At 38.0% G+C, this 24,812-nt stretch overlaps 3 protein-coding genes across 5 annotated transcripts; all 3 read right to left on the bottom strand.

Annotated features, from left to right (window-relative positions):
- Positions 1-1,273: 1,273 nt before the first annotated feature.
- Positions 1,274-24,713, bottom strand: CyI (cytoplasmic actin I). Of its 3 annotated transcripts, none has more exons than XM_030997000.1 (4): positions 24,658-24,713; positions 3,071-3,461; positions 2,600-2,846; positions 1,274-2,381 (listed from the first exon to the last, which is right to left on the bottom strand). In XM_030997000.1, the coding sequence occupies exons 2-4, from the start codon at positions 3,434-3,436 to the stop codon at positions 1,864-1,866; spliced, it is 1,131 nt and encodes a 376-aa protein (XP_030852860.1). In that variant the 5' UTR covers positions 3,437-3,461; positions 24,658-24,713; the 3' UTR covers positions 1,274-1,863. The 3 variants fall into 3 exon arrangements, with proteins under 3 accessions (XP_030852860.1, XP_011663769.1, NP_001032234.2); XM_011665467.2 differs by lacking the exon at positions 24,658-24,713 and adding an exon at positions 5,191-5,303 and having other exon boundaries at positions 3,071-3,463; NM_001037157.2 differs by lacking the exon at positions 24,658-24,713 and having other exon boundaries at positions 1,864-2,381; positions 3,071-3,436.
- On the bottom strand, positions 8,751-11,700 carry LOC115919033 (actin-15B-like). Its single transcript, XM_030997507.1, has 4 exons — positions 11,574-11,700; positions 10,626-11,016; positions 10,168-10,414; positions 8,751-9,946 (listed from the first exon to the last, which is right to left on the bottom strand). The coding sequence occupies exons 2-4, from the start codon at positions 10,989-10,991 to the stop codon at positions 9,429-9,431; spliced, it is 1,131 nt and encodes a 376-aa protein (XP_030853367.1). The 5' UTR covers positions 10,992-11,016; positions 11,574-11,700; the 3' UTR covers positions 8,751-9,428.
- LOC115917875 (actin, cytoskeletal 1A) lies at positions 20,769-24,767 on the bottom strand. The gene is made up of 4 exons (XM_011665468.2): positions 24,658-24,767; positions 22,702-23,092; positions 22,214-22,460; positions 20,769-22,012 (listed from the first exon to the last, which is right to left on the bottom strand). The coding sequence occupies exons 2-4, from the start codon at positions 23,065-23,067 to the stop codon at positions 21,495-21,497; spliced, it is 1,131 nt and encodes a 376-aa protein (XP_011663770.1). The 5' UTR covers positions 23,068-23,092; positions 24,658-24,767; the 3' UTR covers positions 20,769-21,494.
- Between the last annotated feature and the right edge of the window lie 45 nt (positions 24,768-24,812).

Raw genomic sequence — 24,812 nt, 5'->3', positions numbered from 1 at the left:
TAAAATAATACAAAATATGACATAAATCAATAATCAAACATAATTATAGACATTTCATAAAAATTCATTGATCAAATTCAAATTTTTGTTAAAAAAGAAAGAAAGAGATAGGGAGAGGTGTAAGAGAGGGAAAGTTGGAGTGATGACAAAGAGAGAGAAGGAGAGAAAGAGAGAAAGAAAGAGGGAGAAGGGGGACGAAAGAGAGAGAGAGACAGAAAGAGAGAGAGAGTTGAAGAGAGGAAGAGACAGACAAAGGGTACCTTATCATTACAGATGGGGGGAGATGGCAAGAAATATTTAGTAATGCAGAAAATTGAGATACCTTGCCTGCTTAATTCTTTATATTGCATAATGCATCTCCCTTCCCTTCTCTCTTTCCATCTCCATAAATCTCTGTATCTTCCATTAACTATCTCTCTCACTCTCTCTCTTGATATATTATTGTCTTTCTCTCTCTCTCTCTCTCACTCCATCTCCATACGTCTCTGTATCTTCCATAACTATCTCTCTCACTCTCTCTTGATATATTATCGTCTTTCTCTCTCTCTCTCTCTCTCTCTCCATCTCCATACATTTCTGTATCTTCCATTAACTATCTCTCTCACTCTCTCTCTTGATATATTATTGTCTTTCTCTCTCTCTCCATACATCTCTGTATCTTCCATTAACTATCTCTCTCACTCCATTTCCATACATCTCTGTATCTTCCATTAACTATCTCTCTCACTCCATTTCCATACATCTCTATATCTTCCATTAACTATCTCTCTCACTCCATTTCCATACATCTCTGTATCTTCCATTAACTATCTCTCTCACTCCATTTCCATACATCTCTATATCTTCCATTAACTATCTCTCTCACTCTCTTGATATATTATTGTCTTTCTCTCTCTCTCTCTCACTCCATACATCGCTGTATCTCACCCCTATATACATCATTTAACTCTCTCTCATGTCTTTCATAAACTAAATTAGTTTCTCTTTCCCTTCTTATCATTCATTCCTTCCTCTACAAAATGTACAATGTTTTCCCCCTTGTTTTCCAACCTTAGAAATGTTTGTTCAAGTAATGACAAATATATTAACGGATAGACCAGATGTTGGAAGCAATACGTGGATTCGGGATAGGGCCATAGGGAGGGGGGAGGACACTTTGATTTGAATTTCGGAATTATGGAGCACCAGAATCGAAAACCACCTCACATCATACCAAACCAAAAACATAATTTTGTTATTTTTATAAGAAAAAAAAACACTTTTAGCATTTGTATAAATTTATTTACAAAATCCATATATTTGCAGAATTCATATTTGTTTGTATATGAAATAATATATACAATACCTTGTGAGAGCTTCAAACATATAAATGTTAAGGATCGTTCAAGTTATGAAGAAAAAATAATCTTTCAAGGTTTTTTGAAGGATTTCCTAGCATTCAGGTTAACAATTTTGAAAAATATGATTTGTGGCAATTGTGGCATCCCAAATTTGTTTACGAAACGTGTTCAGAAAACAAATATGCCAGGGGCACATTTATCACACCTCTAACTAAACTTTAATCTTACTGCCTCAAAATTTCCCAAAAAAAACTTTTCCAGAAGTTTGAAATAAACCATTTCGTAATTCAACCACTTATTCTTCAAGATATATTATACATATAGTACCTTTAAGATATTGGTAATCACAGCATTACTGTTATTATCAATGATTGTCTATACTCTGCAGTCTCCAAGTTTTGAGAAAGCGCGAGTTTTTCGGCTGCATTGCCCGCAATGGTTCATACTTAAACTTTGCAATTTGAGATCATGGTCGTTTCCTTGATATTGATGTTCAAGAGTTTGTTCACCAAAAGCGAGTTGTTTAGAAGCACTTCCTGTGGACGATGGATGGGCCGGACTCATCGTATTCCTGCTTGCTGATCCACATCTGTTGGAAGGTGGAGAGAGAGGCAAGGATGGAGCCTCCGATCCATACGGAGTATTTCCTTTCTGGAGGAGCAATGATCTTGATCTTCATGGTTGGTGGGGCAAGGGCGGTGATCTCCTTCTGCATTCTGTCGGCGATTCCTGGGAACATGGTGGAGCCTCCAGACAGAACAGTGTTGGCGTACAGATCCTTACGGATGTCAACATCGCACTTCATGATGCTGTTGTAGCAGGTCTCGTGGATTCCAGCAGATTCCATTCCAAGGAAGGCTGGCTGGAAGAGGGCCTCTGGGGCACGGAATCGCTCGTTGCCAATGGTGATGACCTGTCCGTCGGGAAGCTCGTAGCTCTTCTCGAGGGAGGAGGATGAGGCAGCAGTCTGCATCTCCTGCTCAAAGTCAAGAGCAACGTAGCAGAGCTTCTCCTTGATGTCACGAACGATTTCACGCTCAGCTGCAAGATAGAAAAAAACAAGATGAAATTAGTTAGTTACGAATGTATAACGAAAAGCAACATTCACTTTCTATCCCCCCAAAATGTTATTGTTAAAGTCCAAAGAAAATGAACAAAATCAAATATAATATCCTCCCTCCTCTTTTTTAATATTCTTTAAGCACAGGATGCAGGAAATAGCTTCATCACTCTTTGATTTTAAAAAAAAAATATCTTACCGGTAGTGGTGAAAGAGTAGCCACGCTCGGTAAGGATCTTCATCAGGTAGTCTGTGAGATCACGTCCAGCCAAGTCCAGACGGAGGATGGCGTGGGGAAGGGCATAACCCTCGTAGATGGGCACAGTATGTGAAACACCATCACCAGAGTCGAAAACGATACCAGTGGTACGTCCAGAGGCATAGAGGGAAAGCACGGCCTGGATGGCGACGTACATGGCGGGTGAGTTGAAGGTCTCGAACATGATCTGCAGAAGACATGAAAACAAAACAATTGTAATCACCGATTTCAGTTCACTAATTACAACAAGTTTGATACAAGTTCATTTTTAGTCAATTGCTGTTATTTCAACAACAAAATTCACTTGAAATTAATATTCATAAACAGCTTAAATTAAGATGTTTAAATGTGAGAATGTATTTGTTTTGAGAATTTGATTACTTCAATAATAGGCATATTGCTTGTTCTTACCTGTGTCATCTTTTCCCTGTTGGCCTTGGGGTTGAGGGGAGCCTCGGTAAGGAGGACGGGGTGCTCCTCTGGGGCAACACGGAGTTCGTTGTAGAAGGTGTGATGCCAGATCTTCTCCATATCGTCCCAGTTGGTGACGATACCGTGCTCGATGGGGTACTTCAGGGTGAGGATACCCCTCTTGCTCTGGGCCTCGTCTCCGACGTAGCTGTCCTTCTGTCCCATGCCGACCATGACACCCTGGTGACGGGGTCTGCCAACGATCGATGGGAAGACAGCCCTTGGGGCATCGTCTCCGGCGAATCCGGCCTTCACCATACCGGATCCGTTGTCGATGACAAGAGCGGCAACATCGTCGTCACACATGATGATTGATTTCTTGTTTTATTTACTCTAAAATAAAAACACAAAAATGGATCATAAATAAAATGCTAGTAATTGGAATTGCACAAGAATGAGAAATAAAAGAACGAATTTTGTGGCAGGGAAAATCTCTTGAAAGAATAATAGAAATGTCATTAAAAGTGTACAAAGCTCGTAAGTTTTACTGATAAGGAGTTCCTGATATTAGTTTACCAATCCGGGAAACACACGTGGTCTGAACTGCCGCACCCACCAACCGCCTATGCCACTGCATTCGCAGAGCGAACAGGTTTCTTGAGCATATGCGCATGCGTGCTCTCTATCATCTACATGCCACGCCCCTATCCGAAATTTATGAACGACCTCCGGGCGAAGCTAATTAATTATGCATGCGACACAGGGATCGTCTTCGAGCTGACCGCCAATGGGATAGACAAACGATCGCGCGACGCACCGGCATCATTTGAATATTCAATATTAGCAGCTAAACCGCCCACACCTTTTCGACCAATGAAGAGCCGATACATAATGACTAAGCCCAGGCATGGCAATGCGCCGAAATCGATCGTCTGCGGCATGCTACATCCAATTGTGTGATCTGAATCTTTTATATGAATATTTCTGTGCATATACACTCGGGAGGAAAAAAAATGGACACTATTTAAACTACAGATTTTTTGGTGCAATTATCCCGATAAATAAGTACGTTTCCAAATTGTTTTATTGTAAGCGAGATACGCCTCTATGGATAGAAGGAAACGGGAAGGATAACAAATATTGTAACATCCAACAATTTCATCAGCATCCTCCGTCTTACGAATTAAATGTCTTGTAGAGTCTACATCAAACTATTAAAAAACTCAAGGAAATATTTCAAAGCTTAATCAGCTAAAACAGACATGTAAATATTTGCTACAAATTCTAGAGGCTTCGTTTAGATATAGCCAACACAATTTTACTTCTATTATAAGAATTAAATTCTAAAAGCAAATGTGTGCAACATTGAAACTGGAATGACACCATTTTAGAACAAATAACGCATTAGGTCTGAACATAAATTTAAATTTCGAAGCATTTGCAGTTTGCACAGATGCATCCGACTTGATCATCTTCAAAGCCACACCCTTTCCCAACAACAGGAAGTGTGCTTTAGAGGAAGTAGATAATGCAATTTCGCTTTGATTTCCAACAAAAATGAATTGACAAAATGCGATTTAACAAAAGATGTACGGAAGGAAAAGAATTTAAAAAACGCGATACCTTTTACAATCCAAATTCCCAATCCCTGCTATTTTGCTGTGGCCAATCATCAACGTACGCGTGAAAAGCATGTGCGATGCGATGTCAGTTGGCGTGGCACGCCTAACAAGAACAGGTGTCCTCGCCGGAAAAAAGATCGGGAAAACATAAAGTAACATCTCCTTCGATTGTGCGATATACATTCGATTTGCAATTAAAGGTACAAATTACACATAATACAATTCTTACTTAGACATAGAGTTACAATCATACATCAGTTTCAAAATACATAAGTGCAATGACTAATAAAAATGAAGATAATTTGTGAGATGATATTTGCTCGATTCGAAAAAAGCATACGAACCCAGTACCGGAATCCAATATCCTAATATGGAATAACCACTGACTGGAGCAGATTTTAAAATGCCCTTTGAATGCGATGCGTATGGAGTAAGATTCTCGAGCTGGGTGGAGAAAATTGATGCCCGTAAAAACGAATTCAAGAAATATAGACTTACCGAAAGAAAGAGAGGAGAGATGTGAGGTTGCCGGTTCGAGGTTGAAACTTGAATGAAGCTGAGATGAAGGCGCAAGCAGGTATATACTACTATCCAGAGTAGTACGAGAAGCATATTGACCATATAAGGAGAATTTTAGACGCACCGCACGCCTCGGCGCACTCATTAATATCCTTATAGGGGATCGCCTCGAAAAACCACCCGGCGTTTTTTTTTTTTCTTTCTTGCTCCACCCACACGCAGGCGCATGCATTTGGTCTGATTCACACAAGTGGCTGTACACGAATACACGTGAGGATTAGATCTCTCCATACCTAATATGTATAATCAAGGGCTCACTTCCTTATAACAGGGTTGTTTACGAGTTATTACATCGATCAGTACTCTACATACCTAATTTCTTTCCTTTTGCTATCTATTCTTGTTCAATTATTGTTGTTTGCTATACAATTATATTCTTCTGAAACTAATAACACCGACACAAAAAAGAAGGATGAAAAGGCTCAAATACCTCGATGATATCATATTATAATTTTTGTAAATCTTTACAGGACTCAACCTTTTCTTGAATTTAATGTTGAATTTATGTTGAATTTACATTCGAGTCAAAGGCAATTTGGAAAGACTGATTATGTAGTATGTAAGAAACAATTAATACTGAGTGAGATATTGGAATGATTTTTTTTCCCCAAAGAAATCGACCAAACTTTGCCAAAAATGACATGAACTGCCAAAGAAGTCGGTATATGGGACTCAGCACACATATATGTTTTGTCCGCCCTAAATTTCAGCGATTTCTTATCAGAAGTCGAATAATTTAAAGAGCATTTCTTTTCAGGCTAATTTCAAAGCATGTTTGTATTTGTAAAAGGACCAGCGTTACTCTAGAAAAATCATGTCGCTTTGCTTAATGTCAGATTTCTTTTTTTCGCTCACCATTCCCTTCTGGATATCTATATCAGCCCCTGATAAAATGCAAAATAATTTTCACCTCATCATGGTATCGCTTTAGCATTAATTCGGATTTAAAACATTGAAAACAAGAGAATTGTATGTACGTAACATTCCACCTCAAAGCAATGAAATCTGTTAGATGATTTCGGGTATTTTTAGGAAATTCAGTCGACTGTGAAAAGAGTTTTCGTTGAAAACACAATGTGCACAATGTAGACAGTCGGAAGAAAGAAAAGACAGAAGCATTTTTCATTACCCGCTTTATTGGGCTGTATAAGGCGCTAGACTCATTTTACACACATGGGCGTTGTAGTTATTATTTATTCGATTTTAGCGCCACCTTGTGGCGTCTGCTTGTTCAGCTCTATTCTCGGTAGTGCCATGCCACTTGGATGCTTCATTGTGTTTCACTGATAAACAACTTCAACAATCCATAACGGTTAATCTATTTGTTTCTCTAGTAATCGATACCAGCTGATTATCAAGGTGGATTTCTCCCCGTTAATTGTTTTGGCATAGACATAAGAAATGCTTTCGACGAATAACGATAAACGTATGGGGGCTGGGCAGGGGCTGCGGGTGTACTAATCAAAGGGATCGTTTAACAATGCTAAATCTGAGATACACGGCCCTACATGTTATCAGTGTCTGTAATATGGTGTAATATTGAAGCCCTAACAAATTGCGCTTCAAAATGATCAAGAAGTGCCTCAAAAAAGTAAAAATCTTTGAGTGACCGGTTTTACCATACTCGTTTTCTTCAATAGACTGTAGTGTTATGAAAACCGTCAGGCGAACGGTTTTCAAAATTTGTAATTTCAATCATAAATATCTAGATAATCAGACAGGCGATTGGCTTGTAGAGGTCATGGGGTTCCTGACTGACCTAAAGGTTTAAAATTATCATTGCATCATGAGCTAAATCCAGAATTTTGTTTCAGAATCTGAGACAAAGTTACCGGGTACCTTTAACGTGTTGGTTCAGTTTTCCCAGAGGGATTTGATGCCATTTGATCGACTATCAACTTTTTAGTTCCTAAAGTTCGGGAGCGTCGAGCGAGCGAAGCCAGTGAGAGAAAATTTACACTTTTGCCACCTCACTTCCAAAATTGGAGATAATGGTTGTTCAAAATATTGTTTGTCCACATTTGTTTTTCTTTTTTCTTTTGTATTCAATGCTTTATCCGAAAGCGTGATAATTTAGGTTCCCCCGCCCCCCCCCCCCTCTCTCTCTCTCTCTCTCTCTTCTCTTCTGCTTCCTCATATTCTCCACCTTTCTCAATCCTCTCACTCCCTTCTCGATCTCCCCTCCCCCTCTCTCTCCCTCTTTTCCATTCCCTCTTACTTTTCTTAATCTTTCTCTTCCTTCTATTTTCTTCTTCTTCCACCCCCTATCCCCTCTCTTTCTCTCCTTCTCCCTCCCCTCCAGACTTCCCCTTCTATCTGTGTGTCCTTCCCCTTCTCTAATCTCACGGCCACACCCTTGAAATTATAACCCTGCCATTCTCTCTCTCTCTCCCTCTCTCTGTCTCTCTGTCTGTCTCTGTCTGTCTGTCTGTCTGTCTCTCTCTCTCTCTCTCTACATAATTATATAATTATATATTGGTGAATTGCCGTTCGGTCTATAACCAGCTCGTCTACTGAACCCAATAGTATTAGCCTATTCTCATAATTATTGTCTACGTCCAGCCCGACCTACTACGAATGTCCATGCTGCTATCCACATGGTCTCATAATCATTTCGTCTATTTATCATTTGGTCTAATGAATTGTCATTTGGTCTTATTTCCATGTGGTCTTATCTCCAACTAGTCTACCCATTTAGTATATTGTTCATTTAGTCTAATAACCAGTTAGTCTAATTCCCAGTTTGTCTAAATGCTCGACTTGTTTACCATTTATAAGGTCTAATAATCATTTGATGATGGTTATCATTAATGATTAGCTGATTATTAGACCATGTGGATGGTAGACAGAATGGGCATAAGACAGACTGGCAATTAGACCAAAATGAGTGATAGACCAATTAGGTAGTTGACAAACTGGTTGTAGTCCAAAGGGCTATAAAATAATGTATTATGACTATCCGAAGACTCTTTTTTAATTTCCTTGTTTATTTGTTTACCTTGCCTGCTTAATAATTTATTCACATTACACATTGCAAACTTACCTAAACATCTCCTTTTCTCTCTCTCTCTCTCTCTCTCTCTTTCTCTTTATCAATCTCTCACTCTGTATCTATATCTCACTATACCTCACTATCTCTCTCACTATCTCTCTATCATTCACTGTCTTTCACTTAAGTCTTTCACTCTCTATCTTTCACTGTCTCTCACTTAATATCTCTCTCACTTTATGTTCATGAGACGCTCGATAGAAATATATATTTTCATAATTTCGGAATTATGAGGCAGCAGCTGCCCTCCGAACCCTTTCCACCCCTATAATGGACGCCCACCTCATCACAACATCATTCTTAGCCAAAACATACTCTTATCGTTTTTTTATAAGAAACAAAAAAATACCTCGTTTAACTACAGTTAATTATAATTTATGAACATCTGTATAAATTTATTTACAAAATACATATATATTCAGAATTCATATTTTTGATATGAAATAGTGTATACAATATAATATATTAATATATGATGATACCTTGTGACGGCTTGAAACATTTCAAACAAAGTATTAGTTATAAATAATAATCTTTGAATGTTTTTTTTTAAGGATTTCTTGGTATTTAGATTAACAATAACAAATATTTCTTTAAAAAAAGAAAATGATTTGTGGCAATTTAGGCATCCCGTCATTGCTTAAAAAACGTGTACAAAGAACAAAAACATGTCAGGGGCACATTATTACACCACTTAACAATAAACTTCCTGCCTCAAAATTAATATTTTAAAAAAGTTCTCCAGGAGTTTGAAATAGACCATTTCATAATTGAACCAGTTAGTATATAAGATTGTTAAGAATATAGTACCTTTAAGATATTTGTAATTACAGCATTACAGTTATTTTCAAAGATTGTCGTATACTAGGCAGTCTCCAACTTCTGAGAAAGCGTAAGTTTGGTCGTACCGTTAAAGAGAAGGTTCATTGATTTTAAAAACCAACTTTATTGTCATTATTGCAAAGATGAAAGATTTTTGCTGGGTTGGTCGCAATCGTTCATACTGAAATATTAAGGAATATCCGTGATCATCATCAACGAGGCAAAAAAGAATCATCTCGTATAGCAAAGTTTATGTTCGGAAATTTGTTCACAAAAAGCGATTTGTTTAGAAGCACTTCCTGTGGACGATGGATGGGCCAGACTCATCGTATTCCTGCTTGCTGATCCACATCTGTTGGAAGGTGGAGAGAGAGGCAAGGATGGAGCCTCCGATCCATACGGAGTATTTCCTTTCGGGAGGAGCGATGATCTTGATCTTCATGGTTGGTGGGGCAAGGGCGGTGATCTCCTTCTGCATCCTGTCGGCGATTCCTGGGTACATGGTGGAGCCTCCAGACAGAACAGTGTTGGCGTACAGATCCTTACGGATGTCAACATCGCACTTCATGATGCTGTTGTAGCAGGTCTCGTGGATTCCAGCGGATTCCATTCCAAGGAAAGCTGGCTGGAAGAGAGCCTCTGGGGCACGGAATCGCTCGTTACCGATGGTGATGACCTGTCCGTCGGGAAGTTCGTAGCTCTTCTCGAGGGAGGATGATGAGGCAGCAGTTTGCATCTCCTGCTCAAAGTCAAGAGCAACGTAGCAGAGCTTCTCCTTGATGTCGCGAACGATTTCACGCTCAGCTGCAAGATAGAAAAAAAACATGAAATTAGTTAGTTACGAATGTATAACGAAAAGCGACATTCACTTTCTACCCCAACAAATGTTATTGTCAAAGTACAAAGAAAATCTTTATACATTTCTATATAAGACTAGAGTAAAAAGCTTTGACACGATAGTTTTCTTCTGCTTCAGTTACATAATGTTTTCATTCTTTAATTAAAAGTAATGAATTGTATCTTACCGGTAGTAGTGAAAGAGTAGCCACGCTCGGTAAGGATCTTCATCAGGTAGTCTGTGAGATCACGTCCAGCCAAATCCAGACGGAGGATGGCGTGGGGGAGGGCGTAACCCTCGTAGATTGGCACGGTATGTGAAACACCATCACCAGAGTCGAAAACGATACCAGTGGTACGTCCAGAGGCGTAGAGGGAAAGCACGGCCTGGATGGCGACGTACATGGCGGGTGAGTTGAAGGTCTCGAACATGATCTGCAGAAGAAAACGGTTTTTTTGGCTTATTAAGGACTGATCACAAAACCTATTGTGAAATCAAGTATTGCTTAGTTTTAAATCATTGTAAAAGCTTTCCATGTTTCAAATTGTGGACATTCTAAAATGTTGCTCATGGGTAATTCATCCGTGGATCTCTTTCGGCCACCAGGATTATTGTTAATGAAGGAAACAATTAAGAAAATCTTACCTGGGTCATCTTTTCCCTGTTGGCCTTGGGGTTGAGGGGAGCCTCGGTAAGGAGGACGGGGTGCTCCTCTGGGGCAACACGGAGCTCGTTGTAGAAGGTGTGATGCCAGATCTTCTCCATATCGTCCCAGTTGGTGACAATACCGTGCTCAATTGGGTACTTCAGGGTGAGGATACCTCTCTTGCTCTGGGCCTCGTCTCCGACGTAGCTGTCCTTCTGTCCCATACCGACCATGACACCCTGGTGACGGGGCCTGCCAACGATGGATGGGAAGACAGCCCTTGGGGCATCGTCTCCGGCGAATCCGGCCTTCACCATACCGGATCCGTTGTCGACGACAAGAGCGGCAACATCGTCGTCACACATGATGATTTGTTTAATCTAGTTTGATCTAAAAGTGTGAAAATAGATAATGATATTAGACAGATGATTTTTTTTTTCCCGGTTAAATTGATGGACAAACAAGAACATCATTTATAAACTTTAGGTTCACTACATACCCAGGTGTCCTACGTATTTGTAGGGTAGGGTACAGAAAACGCGTGATCTCACAATCTTTATTTGAAGAATGAGTGACAATTCGAAAGAACACGGAGGCAATTAAGATTGCATTATCTTAATAAGAAAAGATATTTTATTTGTAGATCTACGAACAGAAATTACGCATGGAATTTCAATTGCAACCGTTCACGCCAACAGTCTTTCCCCCTGTAACAAAAGCAATCGCCATGACAGTGTCGTATCATGGTCACGTCGACTTTAAACCATTAGATTGTAAATATGACTGTAATTAATACTCAAACAATTAGTTCTTTGACTTTCGAAAACTAGTTAACTAAACTCCAACCTGAAGCCCACCAGTCTGTACTGTCTGCAGTACTGCTAATATAATAAAATGATCCTTTGACTCTGATTTGAAGAAGTATAGCGAAGTATTTCACGACTTACCTTGAGAAGAATAAAGGAAAGCAGGAGCCTATGTAATCCTAAGGGGCAGACAAATCAAGTGACAGATCATGCTCAAACCATCGATATTTATGCTAGTTCCGTGATGGATCTTTTACATTCTCATTCCCTTTTATGGTCATTTTCGCTTTTGTTTGTACATGGTGTATAACGGGGGCGGGCCTTAGCTTGCATCGAGGTACTTTACACACATAAAACGTGTTTGTGTTACACTAATAAGGCAGTACGAGTTTTAAGGCACACAGTAAAGTAAACTTATGAATATTCATGACCTGTTTTTACCCTGAGTCACGGTGTAAAACATTTCGGTGGCAGATAACAGATTTTGTCGGCGACTTCCTTTGAAGCACCAGGGTGCTAGGACCTATTTCCTGTTGATACTCCGGACTATTTACCCTGGACTGTAAATACAACTACAGGGAAGTTAGTTTGCCCATGTACCTCTTCGTTCCGTATGAGTTACTCCATTAAGACCCTATTAGTGGCGTTACAGAAAATGGTCCATTTTCGTAATGTATTGAAATTTGATACGTAGTTTAAAAGTGCATCGTTACAAATTATTTCATTCAACTGTCACGAATAGTTGTATTTCATTTGCATGAATGACTATTGTTTAGGTAGGGCAGCAATCGATTAATGAAGGCCTATGCAATCTGCATTCTGACTACTGAAATAACAGTATTCATAAGAGGTGAATGTATATTAAATAGCTCGTCGTTCGTAAAGGCATATATATTGTAATACATTCGGAATCGTCTATTGATAAAATGAGGAAGCGATGAAATGATCGTGTGCATTTGGTAGTCTTACTTGCTGCAGACCAATCGGGATATGTAATAATGTTTTTTTTACCGAGGCCAATAACCGGAGGGGGTACGCCGCAACTACATCCTTTTTGCTGGATACACAATCGAGTAAACTAAAATACGCCTTTAGGGAGGGATTTCAATTCAATTCTAATCTATTTTATTTTTGTTTCCGACAAAACATAACATTTTAATTATAAGCATTTACTCAACAATTGAGGAATACATATTGAAAACAGAGGGGGTTCACTAAGCTATGCTTGTACAATTGTGGGCCCCTCAAATGACAGTGGGAATAATAAGTAATTAAATTAACACATTCGTAAGCATATTAAGGAACTAGATATAGAAAAAGGGGGAAAGGGGGATGACAACCGAGACGAGAACGGGACAAGAAAGTACTGTACATGACAAAGATAGGAGAAAACGGTCACAATATAAAAATTAGACAATGCCAAAAGAAAGAAGAGAGAGGGGTTCACAAAAGGCCCGTGCCTCCATTTTGAAACCCTTTGAGGATAACTTGTTACGCACATAAGAAACATGCGCCCCACCCCTAAACAGTGGTCTTATGCCACCTTTCAAATTGGATACTAGTATGCGGAAGGCACCTACAAATCTTTTATTTCCTTCTTCCTCTTCTTCTTTTCTTTTCTTTTCATGTATTGTTATAGCGAATTGACACAAACAAACTATGATAACCCTCTCACTTTGCTTGTCCCAGTCTCTTTACCCCCCCCCCCCCCACCCTCTTTAAAGGTAATATGTCCCTTTTGCAGCCAACCTCAAATTTTGTAGTACTTTGCAGGAATTATGAATATGTCACGAATGTCCTATCTGTGAAATTTAAACGTTAGCAGTGTCTAAATATTCAAATTGTGCAAGGAAACCCGTTTACTTGCTAGACTTCACTGTCAGACACTATTGAGTGACTGACTGGCTTTTTTCTTCTTTGGTAATAACATACATAAAATGAGCTGTAAAGGGTACATGGGCATTTGTCTACATCAATAACCCACTTCTTGCGATGGCCAAAATTAAACTGATTGAATCTTTGATCGACCATTCGGTACAATAGTCTGAAAATCAAGACTATTACGTATTGGCTCTATAGCTCCTAAGTCGATTTGACAACCAATAAACGTTATTTTCCCACTTGAAGACATTTTCAAGCCCCACCTTTTGTAGGGAAGTTCTAAATTAGAAATATCTTTCAAATGCCGTTGGAATTAAACCTTTTCATTTTTTGGCCTGCAAATGGGACATAGTACCTTTAACAGAATCCTTGGGACACATCCCTGCTGCAAATTGGCGTAGCATGAGTCCGCCCATTTAAAAAATACTGTTAAAATTGGGGGGGGGGAGGGCATCGGTCCTACTCTGAAATGCAATGCGAATTTACAAACTAATGATTGGGTTTGCGGGATGTGGTCCTGGTGTTTTCTTTTCTCGTCCTTTTCCCCTTCTCCCTATTCCCCTTCTCCCTATTCATTTATCTCTTTTCTCACATTGTCTTTTTATTTTGGTACTTGCATCATTTGACGGGGGGGGGGGGGGCAGTTCTTCTTGTCTGTAAGTGTAGCACAGGGGGGCATGGGGATGTTAAACCGTAAACAAATTTCTTCCTAAATGACGTCACTTCAGTCCAGTCGACATCGAAAATAATACAAACACGGATCTTCCTCGAATGGTTTCTTCATGTTTCTCCACGTAAAAAGGAATTGGCCACTTCCGATCAGGACCTTTATCCAATTGACCATCAAAAGGGTTCTTTTGACCAGAAGTCCAACGTCATCTAGGCTGACCAGAATCGTAACATTGGCCCAAACTCTGAATAAATTGACAAATTATTCATAAATTTAATGGTCATCTTGACCAGCATCCTGGTCTGAAACCATTCTTGAATCAACCATTATTATCTAACATGATCGCAAAGACTTTCGAGAAATCAACTCAAGGACAATTTCAACATCCTGTAGTTTATATCCTATAGAGTTTGCCCATTTCAGAAGGTAATGGACAAGACTTATCGAAAATACCTACGGGTGATTTTTCGAAAGTCTTTGAGATCGCCTTATTTGATCATTATTATATTATTACATTTGTTCATACATTTCTTGTAATTTTCTTTAAAATGCTTTCTTTAGTGGTTATTTAGAAAGAGATTCAAAGAATATTAAGAAGAAGATGTGTCAGCTCACAATTTCTTTCAAGTTATCCGATTGTTTCACATTCATCAATCATTACAATTCACATAGCCTATTTTAATACCATACTTCGTCAACATTGTACACTATGGCCTTCAAGTACCGATAATGATACCAGCATAAACATGGTATAGAGAGCCCTTTCTGGTATCGTTTAAACAAAGCGGGCAATATCAAACTAGTTATTTAATACCGTAAGACCTTAATAGATTTGTTTTCTTCTTTAAACACCATTGTTCTTCTCTACGCCCTTGATACGTCTGTTTGACGAATATATAGGTTACCAGGCTGAAAACGAGGCGTTGCTCGTAGGATTTACTAGCAAACATGACGTCATGGTCCTATCAAATAATAGGTGATAATGATGATTGGTGCCAAAGGTCAACCACCTCCTTCAGTGATTCACTTGGGGCTCCTTGAAATTAGATAAGTGGAATTACATCAGAAGCTATTGCGATCGTATTTAGTTCTGTTTGGGGTACTTCTTCGATTTGATTTGATTTTTTTAATTTTTCATCTTTTCATTATTTTTTCCAAAGTTACAAAATAACATAATCGTGATAATAAACAAATTGATACAGTTATTACATCATCAACGTATTATACTTATATTGTAATACTAACATGAAATAATCATGAAGAAGGATTGCCACATGACTAAAGGTAAGTTGATATCTTTGGGCGACGATCTCCAATGGTACGGGATTCCTTTGAAAATGATTCTTCTCGTTTGGATAATCTATACTTTTTGAATTTATTCATTTCACGCTAAAAGAATAATTCTTCTTTTACTTAAAAAAAAAACTGTTCGCAAAAAAGGCATTTTCCCCCAATGTCAGGGGTTTTATCATGTATATAATAAATCGTATTCATTAAAATAATTCAAGTACTTTCATAACCATGGTCAAACTACAAAAGGGGCAGGGATTGGACAGGGGGTTGGGGCTTGGGGGCTTTGGGCTGGGGGCTAGGGTGACGTCGGCTGCACCCCATTCCAATCCGAGAATACAATCCGACAATTTCAATCAGCAGACTACATTAACACGTAATATTTAAAAATAGACAATGTTTCCTATGCAGTCGGCATCCCTCGCCTATAATATGCATGTAAATAGACTGGAAAGTTTGTATTCTGCAACAGTCACAATCTATACATCTACATTATTTTCATTTAGTTTGATTGCGATATATCGGGGGGGGGGGCGCAGATTTTTGGGGCAGTATCGCAATATCGGTACTTGCCACGAGCACCACTAAGGAACATTTAAATGTTTATATATAAATATTCAGCAATTCTTTATCATTTGGCAGCTAAATGTGCAATGCTGAATGCTGATAATATTCAGCATACCTCATTTGGCCATTAATGAAAAATATGTTAATGAGCGATAGATGGAATGACTGAAGGTCATCATTATCTCCATGATTCATAAACGAGGAGAACAAAGGGGATATTCGTGACACATCGTTACCGGGGCAAATAACACTGACTGATTTTTTTCAGTGGCCCCATCTTTTTCTAGTATCTCTAAAGTGCTCTTTTTATTTCTGATAATTTCCTTTTTTGAATTGACACGTGCTTCTTTTCTTTTCTAATAAGTGTCAAAATTCCTTTTGATTAAGTGCCCCCATCTTCCTTTCGCCATAACATGTGTTCTTAATTAAAACGCGACTAAGAGCAACTTTTTCTTAAAATTCACCCAAAGCTCGCTCGCTACGCTCGCTTGCACTTAAAGTTGATATAATTATGTTTCTTAGAGGTCTTATTAGTATTTAATGATTAGATTGTGCTTAAAACAACTTCGGGATTATTTTTGCCCTTCTTTATAACATGTAATTTTTCGCACTGCGACCTCACAAATCTGATTTTTTTTTTTTTGCTCACTCGCATATGATTTTTCAGACCATCACACCCAACTGTATATTGGACAATGCATATTGGACGAAACAAATATTAATAATGTGATCACAATGTATGTGTCTAAAAATTGTATATTTTGGCCTTGAGGTTTCCCTTTGTAGGTACCCCTTTTTATCCAGAAAGTCCCCTTTTTGTCGATGCCCCCCCCCCACCCCCCCCCCCCCCACTTTGAAAGACGTTTCGCCACCCCTGATGTATGGGCACTTCAAATTGGCTGAATCGGAAATGTCAGAGTAACCTACGTAGTGCTTGACTAATTTCCAATTATTTTCAACACACAAAATTACTAAAAACGTCATATTTCCAATATGTATGACTATACACTGTAAAAAAATAATAGTCGAAATAACTCAATAAAATTGAGGAAAAGAATTGCCTTATTTTTATTAAGTAAATATTACCTACGGCATCTTAAGTAGAATTTACTTATTTTGCTGAATAAATTTTTTTACTCAGTTAAATCGAGTTACATTAACGTAAATAATTTAAGTATTGTAATCATTTTAGATAATTAAAAAAAAGCTGTGATAGGATTACATATTGCACGATTTGGTACCCATCTAATCTAACAAGTAACATCCACTAATCATTCACTACTTCTATTTAAGGTTTAACCGTATCTACCACCATCACAAACTATTACATACGCTTCAATTCGACACATATTGAAAGGCTCCAAATTTTATATATACTTGATCGTAGCATCTTAAAAGGAAAGTTGGTTGACAATTTCCTGAAATATCAAGTTTTGATTTGTTTTGAACTGGGTAACAATTAAAAATTGTCTTGTCTTTGCTTAGCCATGTTAAATGAATTAGTAAATGTTTTAAAGTCCTTAAATTTTCATTCAACCACAAAAAAGAATTGTTTTATTTAAAAAAGAGTTTAATTTGGTCTTAATGAATATTCATAAATTATGTAAATATTTCTATTACGCACTGCATCGGTCCTTACTTTAAAAAGATAAGAATAATCACCAGGCCATAAATTGTTTGTTTTCGTGCAAAGGAACTTGTTCCAAAGTTTCGATTTCACTTTAACATGGTTTACCGATGTTTGTTTTTTTAAATTAAAAAATAGCCGGTAACTTCAGCTATAGGGTACGGGGGCACATAACCCCCCCCCCCCATAAACGGGAAAAGAGAAAGAGAAAGAAGGAAGCCATCATGAACATTGTAATTTAGAAAATAATTCAACCCTTTTTATAACTACCAGTATTTCCTCCCCCTCTAATATTGCCTTATTTTCGTGTATTTCTTTATACTGCTATGCCTGATGCCCCACCCATCCCCCCCCCATGACAAGTGCCCCAAAATAATGTCCAGGCCCACGCTACGCCAAATCGCCAGTATCCAAAAATGGTAAATAGGTGTGAATTCCTTCCCAGACTAGGGGACGTTGTGCATCTTATGAGTCTGGGAAGTCCCGAGTCTCAGTTTCGTTTATTTTTTTCTCTTCAAATTTCACATTCACATTCCTTACCTATAAATCATAAACAATAAGCGATAAGAAAGAAAAAGGTTTCATTTAATATGTATATTAAAAACTACATTCAATGATACCAAGACATGAAAGTAATAATGTGTAGGCGGAATAACAGACGGAGATATAAATACAATTGTATGGTATTAAAACTGAAATTAGACAAATTTGTTTGCAGTGAAATATGAGGGAATTTAGATTTTAAAATATTTAAAAAAGCTATAGCTTGTGAATTGTAGAATCCCTTATATTAATGACAGCAGTCTATTATGCATGCTGATTATATTCAACAAAAATTTTAAAAACATTTCCTCATCTTACATCGCCTCTCTTTTTTCTTTATAACAACAAAAAAGAGCATTATGTATAAGTGCCATGGGATGAATCATTTATTAAATCTATCGGGATTTTGTAAACTGACCTACTGAAAATTGCACTTGTATTATTGTTATTATTTACTTATTTATTTTTAGGGGTGCCACTTTTAATGGGAAAAAGGGGTTTTCATGTCGGCTAAGGGTAGTCCCTATGGAACAATTTTTGTATTGTCATGCTTGTCGGTATTTGTAATATTCGGAGGGGGAGGGATTTCTTTTCTGATCTGAATTATTTTGGAATATATATCGGCATATTTGGACCTATTCGAGAATTCCATTATCAAATTTTTAAAAATGTTCTCGAAATAACCTTTCTGATTCACAGCACATGTACTTCAGGTTGGTCAATCACAATGGCCATAGGCAGATGGGTAGGTTTTGCCCCAATTCAATACCATGTAATATAATAATTTGAATGTGCTTTTATTTTGTTGTAAAGATCCGATCAGCCGTTATTATATTTTGTGAAAAAAATACTAGTGAACGATTGTTAGAGCTTTCAAGACAGAAAGGTAATTACATTGGTTTCATGCATTTCTTCTTTTTAATGGATTCATAAGACATTTTAATGTATCCAGTTGTCTGTTTAAAGTGTTTTAAAATATAAAATGTCTGTCCAAATATTCGAAATAAATCACATACGTCTCGAAGTTCCTCTTTTTGAAGAGGCGTAGTTTCTGTTTTTTCAGTAATTCCTTACTTTTGTTTACTTTCAGTCAACATCCACAGATGGCAAATTTCAGAGACCCCTGTACCGAAAGAGTTTGAGCAATTTGGGTCAGTTCAAAATATGGCACATTTTCAACTTTCTATAGTGCAATCCATTTTAGTCTGCCGTTTTCTTTATATTGTATCAATGCAAGTATACATGTTTATTAATGTATGTGAACTTGATTTGTTTAATTAATAAATAATTTATGCACTTACTTTATATTTGGCTCATTTTAATCAAGCTTATATTATAAGTGCTTTGTCTTTTCAAACTATCTTCTAGTCTTGTTAAACATGTCCACTGTGTGCTCATCCTGACTTTCTGTAGTGCAATCCACTTTAGTCAGCATTTTTCTTTCTACCCACACTTTTCTTTAACCCTTCGATCTAACTTGAAAATTGAAATTGTATCTTTTAGTAAGTTTTAATTTTTGTTTTGATTTTATTGTATCAGTGAAAGTATATTCATTTATGTGAACTTATCTTTTTTTTCCTCTTTTTTTTGGTGTAAAATAACCATTTCAGGTCTTCTTTATTTTTTTTCTTCATAATAATATAAACATATTCAAATTTTTAGCATTTGCCTCCACTTCTGGAGGGATATACATGTTTTTTTAAAATATTTTCTTCTATTTGTAAATGATAACTTAATAGGTAAATAAAAAATATGAAGAAGTCTCTTTTTAGTTGTTTTTTTAAAATTCTTTTCCAACAAAACTTTTGTAAATAGTAAAAAGTGCATAATTCAAAATAATATCAACATCTTTTTCCTTCTTTGAATTAAAATCAATACCAAACAATAGATGATATGGTTTGAAATTAAAATTAGATATGAAATATTTCTTTATAGTCCTTTCAACTTCATTCCATTCAGTCTTTTTAATTGATAAGTATATTTTTGCCCTTGCTTTATTTGGCTAATTTTGACCATGGTTAAATTTAGATTCAAACTGAAACGTGTTCTGTGTTTACGTACCCATTTTATTTAGTAGTAAATATAAATAACTGTATTGTGTATTTGTGTTTATGTTTCTATTGTATGTTGTAACTTTTTCAATGTACTTTGTCACTTGCCTACAGTGCTCCCTTGAAAAGCAGGCCTTGCTGCTCTGAAAGGACTACTATTTTAAAGAAGACTGAATAAATAAATAAAATGACTGGTCATGCAACGTTTCTGGAAACCGTCATCTGACCGGATAACAAATTCACCGGCATCCCTTGAAACGAAAGTATTATAATGAACACGTGTTTCAATAAGATGTCCGTGAACTTGATGAGGTCTCGAGAAACGACGCCCATATTCTCTTTCCACACTTTCATCAAATCGCACAATGTACTAGACACGAACGTACACGACAACTAGCTTTCGGTTTACATCTAACACAATCTCTCAATCTCAAAGCTTGCCCGTCACTGTCCCAACACATCCATCAAAGCATTATTTAACACCATGAGGACAACATTAAAACAAGTTCGCACAACGTTCTGCTCTTTCTTCAGTCCTTTCACATCGCATCCACCTTACGTACCCTCATCGGGATAAAATAATCACATACACAAACAGAGGAACTGCCTTTTTCAAACCAACTCAAACACACGTCATTCCATCTCCAAACTACTCAATACCACTATTATAGCACCCGATACAAAGAATGAATATTGGATCAGATATGAGCATACTTAGTACTGCTTTTTTATTGCATTCTCATGTGGAGAACTGCAGTTGTTTCTTTTTTCTTTTTTTTAGAGTTACAAAATATATACAGTGTACATAAACAAAAATATGCATGATCCAAAGTTGAACGTGCATTTCTTTTTTTCATCATTATGTATCATAGATTTCTTTAACATTTCTTTTCAAGATTATAATGCAATCATAACTTTCTCTAATTTAACTTTAATTTATAAATACGAAGGTACAAAATCATGTGCCGTTGCCGTCGTTTTTCCGTGGGAGCACGGGTCAACTTGGCTAAAACAAGTTTTAGAACTAGGATTGTCACTAAAAAGGGAACTATCTAATTTCCAATTTTGTATAAAGTTTGGATTGTTGATTAATCTTCATTGCCAACCTCGAACCAGAAGATATAGCAAACGTTTTTTCTCCCAATCTTTCTCTCTCTTTACTTTGCGTAATTGGAGGCGGATTCGTTCAAACCAATTTGTAATTGGTACAAACCGGTAAAGTGGTCACCAATACTAGCACAAAAATCGCCATTATTGTCAGAGATTTGAGTAATAAATAGCCTTGATTGGACTATTATCAGAGATGGATAGCTAGATAATTTCTAATAGACCCGACTGTCCAAAGAGTTAGCCACACGGTAAAGGCGACCCATTTACCCCACCCCCATGAGTTCGTTATTGTGCTCAACAGATGTAGAACAAAAGCGAGTTGTTTAGAAGCACTTCCTGTGGACGATGGATGGGCCGGACTCATCATATTCCTGCTTGCTGATCCACATCTGTTGGAAGGTGGAGAGAGAGGCAAGGATGGAGCCTCCGATCCATACGGAGTATTTCCTTTCTGGAGGAGCGATGATCTTGATCTTCATGGTTGGTGGGGCAAGGGCGGTGATCTCCTTCTGCATCCTGTCGGCGATTCCTGGGAACATGGTGGAGCCTCCAGACAGAACAGTGTTGGCGTACAGATCCTTACGGATGTCAACATCGCACTTCATGATGCTGTTGTAGCAGGTCTCGTGGATTCCAGCAGATTCCATTCCAAGGAAGGCTGGCTGGAAGAGGGCCTCTGGGCAACGGAATCGCTCGTTGCCAATGGTGATGACCTGTCCGTCGGGAAGCTCGTAGCTCTTCTCGAGGGAGGAGGATGAGGCAGCAGTCTGCATCTCCTGCTCAAAGTCAAGAGCAACGTAGCAGAGCTTCTCCTTGATGTCACGAACGATTTCACGCTCAGCTGCAAGATAGAAAAAACAATATGAAATTAGTTACGAATGAACAACAAAAAGCAACATTCACTTTCTACGATATTTATTGTCGATTATAGAACAAAACAAATGAACATGAATATCCTCCCTCTTAAGTTTTTTGTTTAGTTTAGCACAGAATGCAGGATATAGCTTTAACACTCTTTGAAATCATTATTTGTATATCTTACCGGTGGTGGTGAAAGAGTATCCACGCTCGGTAAGGATCTTCATCAGGTAGTCTGTGAGATCACGTCCAGCCAAGTCCAGACGGAGGATGGCGTGGGGAAGGGCGTAACCCTCGTAGATGGGCACTGTGTGTGAAACACCATCACCAGAGTCGAAAACGATACCAGTGGTACGACCAGAGGCGTAGAGGGAAAGCACAGCCTGGATGGCGACGTACATGGCGGGTGAGTTGAAGGTCTCGAACATGATCTGCAGAAGACATGAAAACAAAATGATTATTAATTACTGATTTCACTTCACTAATAGCAATAAGTTAAGTATTAAAAAGTTTTAACAGTTTACTTAAATCATTTGCTTATTGCCGTTCATTTCAAAAAGTTTTTCACTTGGGTACTATTAAATATTACAAATCTGCTAAAGATATTTGAATGTGAAAACATATTTCTTTTGGGAATTCGATTACATCAATAGGCATTTTGCTTGTTCTTACCTGTGTCATCTTTTCCCTGTTGGCCTTGGGGTTGAGGGGAGCCTCGGTAAGGAGGACGGGGTGCTCCTCTGGGGCAACACGGAGTTCATTGTAGAAGGTGTGATGCCAGATCTTCTCCATATCGTCCCAGTTGGTGACGATACCGTGCTCGATGGGGTACTTCAGGGTGAGGATACCTCTCTTGCTCTGGGCCTCGTCTCCGACGTAGCTGTCCTTCTGTCCCATACCGACCATGACACCCTGATGACGGGGTCTGCCAACGATGGATGGGAAGACGGCCCTTGGGGCATCGTCTCCGGCGAATCCGGCCTTCACCATACCGGATCCGTTGTCGATGACAAGAGCGGCAACATCGTCGTCACACATGATGATTGATTTCTGATTTTACTTACTATGAAAGACACACACAAAATAAAAACATCGTAAATTAACATGTCTGCAACAGGTATCACACAGAAAAGAGAAATCCCCTAACGAAGCAATTGCATAGCAAGAAAAAGATCTCTAAATACTAAAAATAGAAAAATATTAAAAGTGTCCTACGTTTTTATTCTAAACAAAGGGTAAGCGAAGTAAAATTCAGAGGATCGTACCTCCCCAATCCGTGAAACACACGTGGTTAGAACAAGCACCTACCCACCGCCCACCTACACAGAGTGAAAATGTTGCTCGCGCATGCCTGCTCCTATCCTTTACATGCCACGCCCCTCTGCAGGCAGCTCCAAAATTTATGAATAACCTCCAGGCGAAGCTAATTTGCATGCGATGCGGGGACCGACTTACAGCTAACACCCGAATATATTTCATGAATACTGTTTTACTAATAGATTTTAAACATTGAAACAAAAGAAAATGATCACTTAATACATCAATTTAAACTAAATCACCAAGCCTACAGGAAGTATGTCTCCAAAGAGCCACGCTTAACGATAACAAGTAACGAACTGTATAATTATATAACAAATTGTGCAACAACCAACAACTTCATTAGCATTCATCAACAAAAATTCAAATGTATTATGTAAGGTACATCAAAATAACAAACAAAACTGTAACAGGTAACGTTTTACAGCTCAATAGGTATAGTTAGCACCCAACGGATGTGTTGTTACAACACGATTTTCTAAAGCAGGAAACACAATTGAAATTACCAATATAAATAATCCTTTTTAAAGTCTATAGTTGATGTGCAACATCAAAAACAATTGAACAATATTAGAAGTATAGTAAAGATTTAGAAGCATTCGCAGTTTAGATACTCTTGATACTTCCGACTTCACTGCCACACCCCTATTATCTCAAACAAGGAAGTAAGATTTGGAGGAGTATATAATGCAATTCAGTTTTTAATTTCGCCCTAAAATATGATAGACAAGACGATTTTACAAAAGATTTACGGTTGATAAGGATACCAAAAAAAAAAAAAAAATGATCATTCAAATCCAACCCTAATCCCCGGATCCCCCATCCCAAATTCGGCGGCAGCGGCAAGCCTTCTATGGCCAATCAACGTACGCGTGGAAGCGTGTGTGAGGACAGTGGGCGTGGCAAGCTCGGACAAGAACAGGTGTCCAAACGGCAAAAAGACCGGCAAAAATCGAGCAATATCTCCTTCGATAAACATTCAATGAGCAACTTACAACTTAAACATAGTATAATTCTTACTAAGACATAAGACATAGAGTTACAATCATACAATCATACAATCATACATCAATTACAAGAAAATACACACAGATAATAAAATGAAGATAATTTCGAGACGATATTTACTCGGGTCGAAAAAAGCATCACAAACTCGGTAACGATCGAAGTACAATATCCTAATATGGAACAACCACTGACTGCAGCTGATTTCAAACTGCCCTTAGCTTTGCATGCGATGTGTATGGAGTATGATCCTGTAGATGAGCTAAGGAAATCGTAGGAAATCGTAGGAAATTCTTAAAGACTTACCGAAAGAGAGAGAGAATGATCACCACCTGCAAGTTTGCTTGGTTGAGGTTGGAATGAGGCTGAGGAGCAGGAGCAAGCAGGTATTATAATAATGACCGGAGTTGTACGTGAAACATATTTGACCATATAAGGAGAAATTTAGACGCATCGTATGC

Source organism: Strongylocentrotus purpuratus, unplaced genomic scaffold, assembly GCF_000002235.5.
Source record: "Strongylocentrotus purpuratus isolate Spur 01 unplaced genomic scaffold, Spur_5.0 spur5_scaffold_4, whole genome shotgun sequence".
Taxonomy (NCBI): domain Eukaryota; kingdom Metazoa; phylum Echinodermata; class Echinoidea; order Camarodonta; family Strongylocentrotidae; genus Strongylocentrotus; species Strongylocentrotus purpuratus.
The sequence above is the reverse complement of the archived record's forward strand: the minus strand, read 5'-3'. Positions and strand labels throughout refer to the sequence as shown.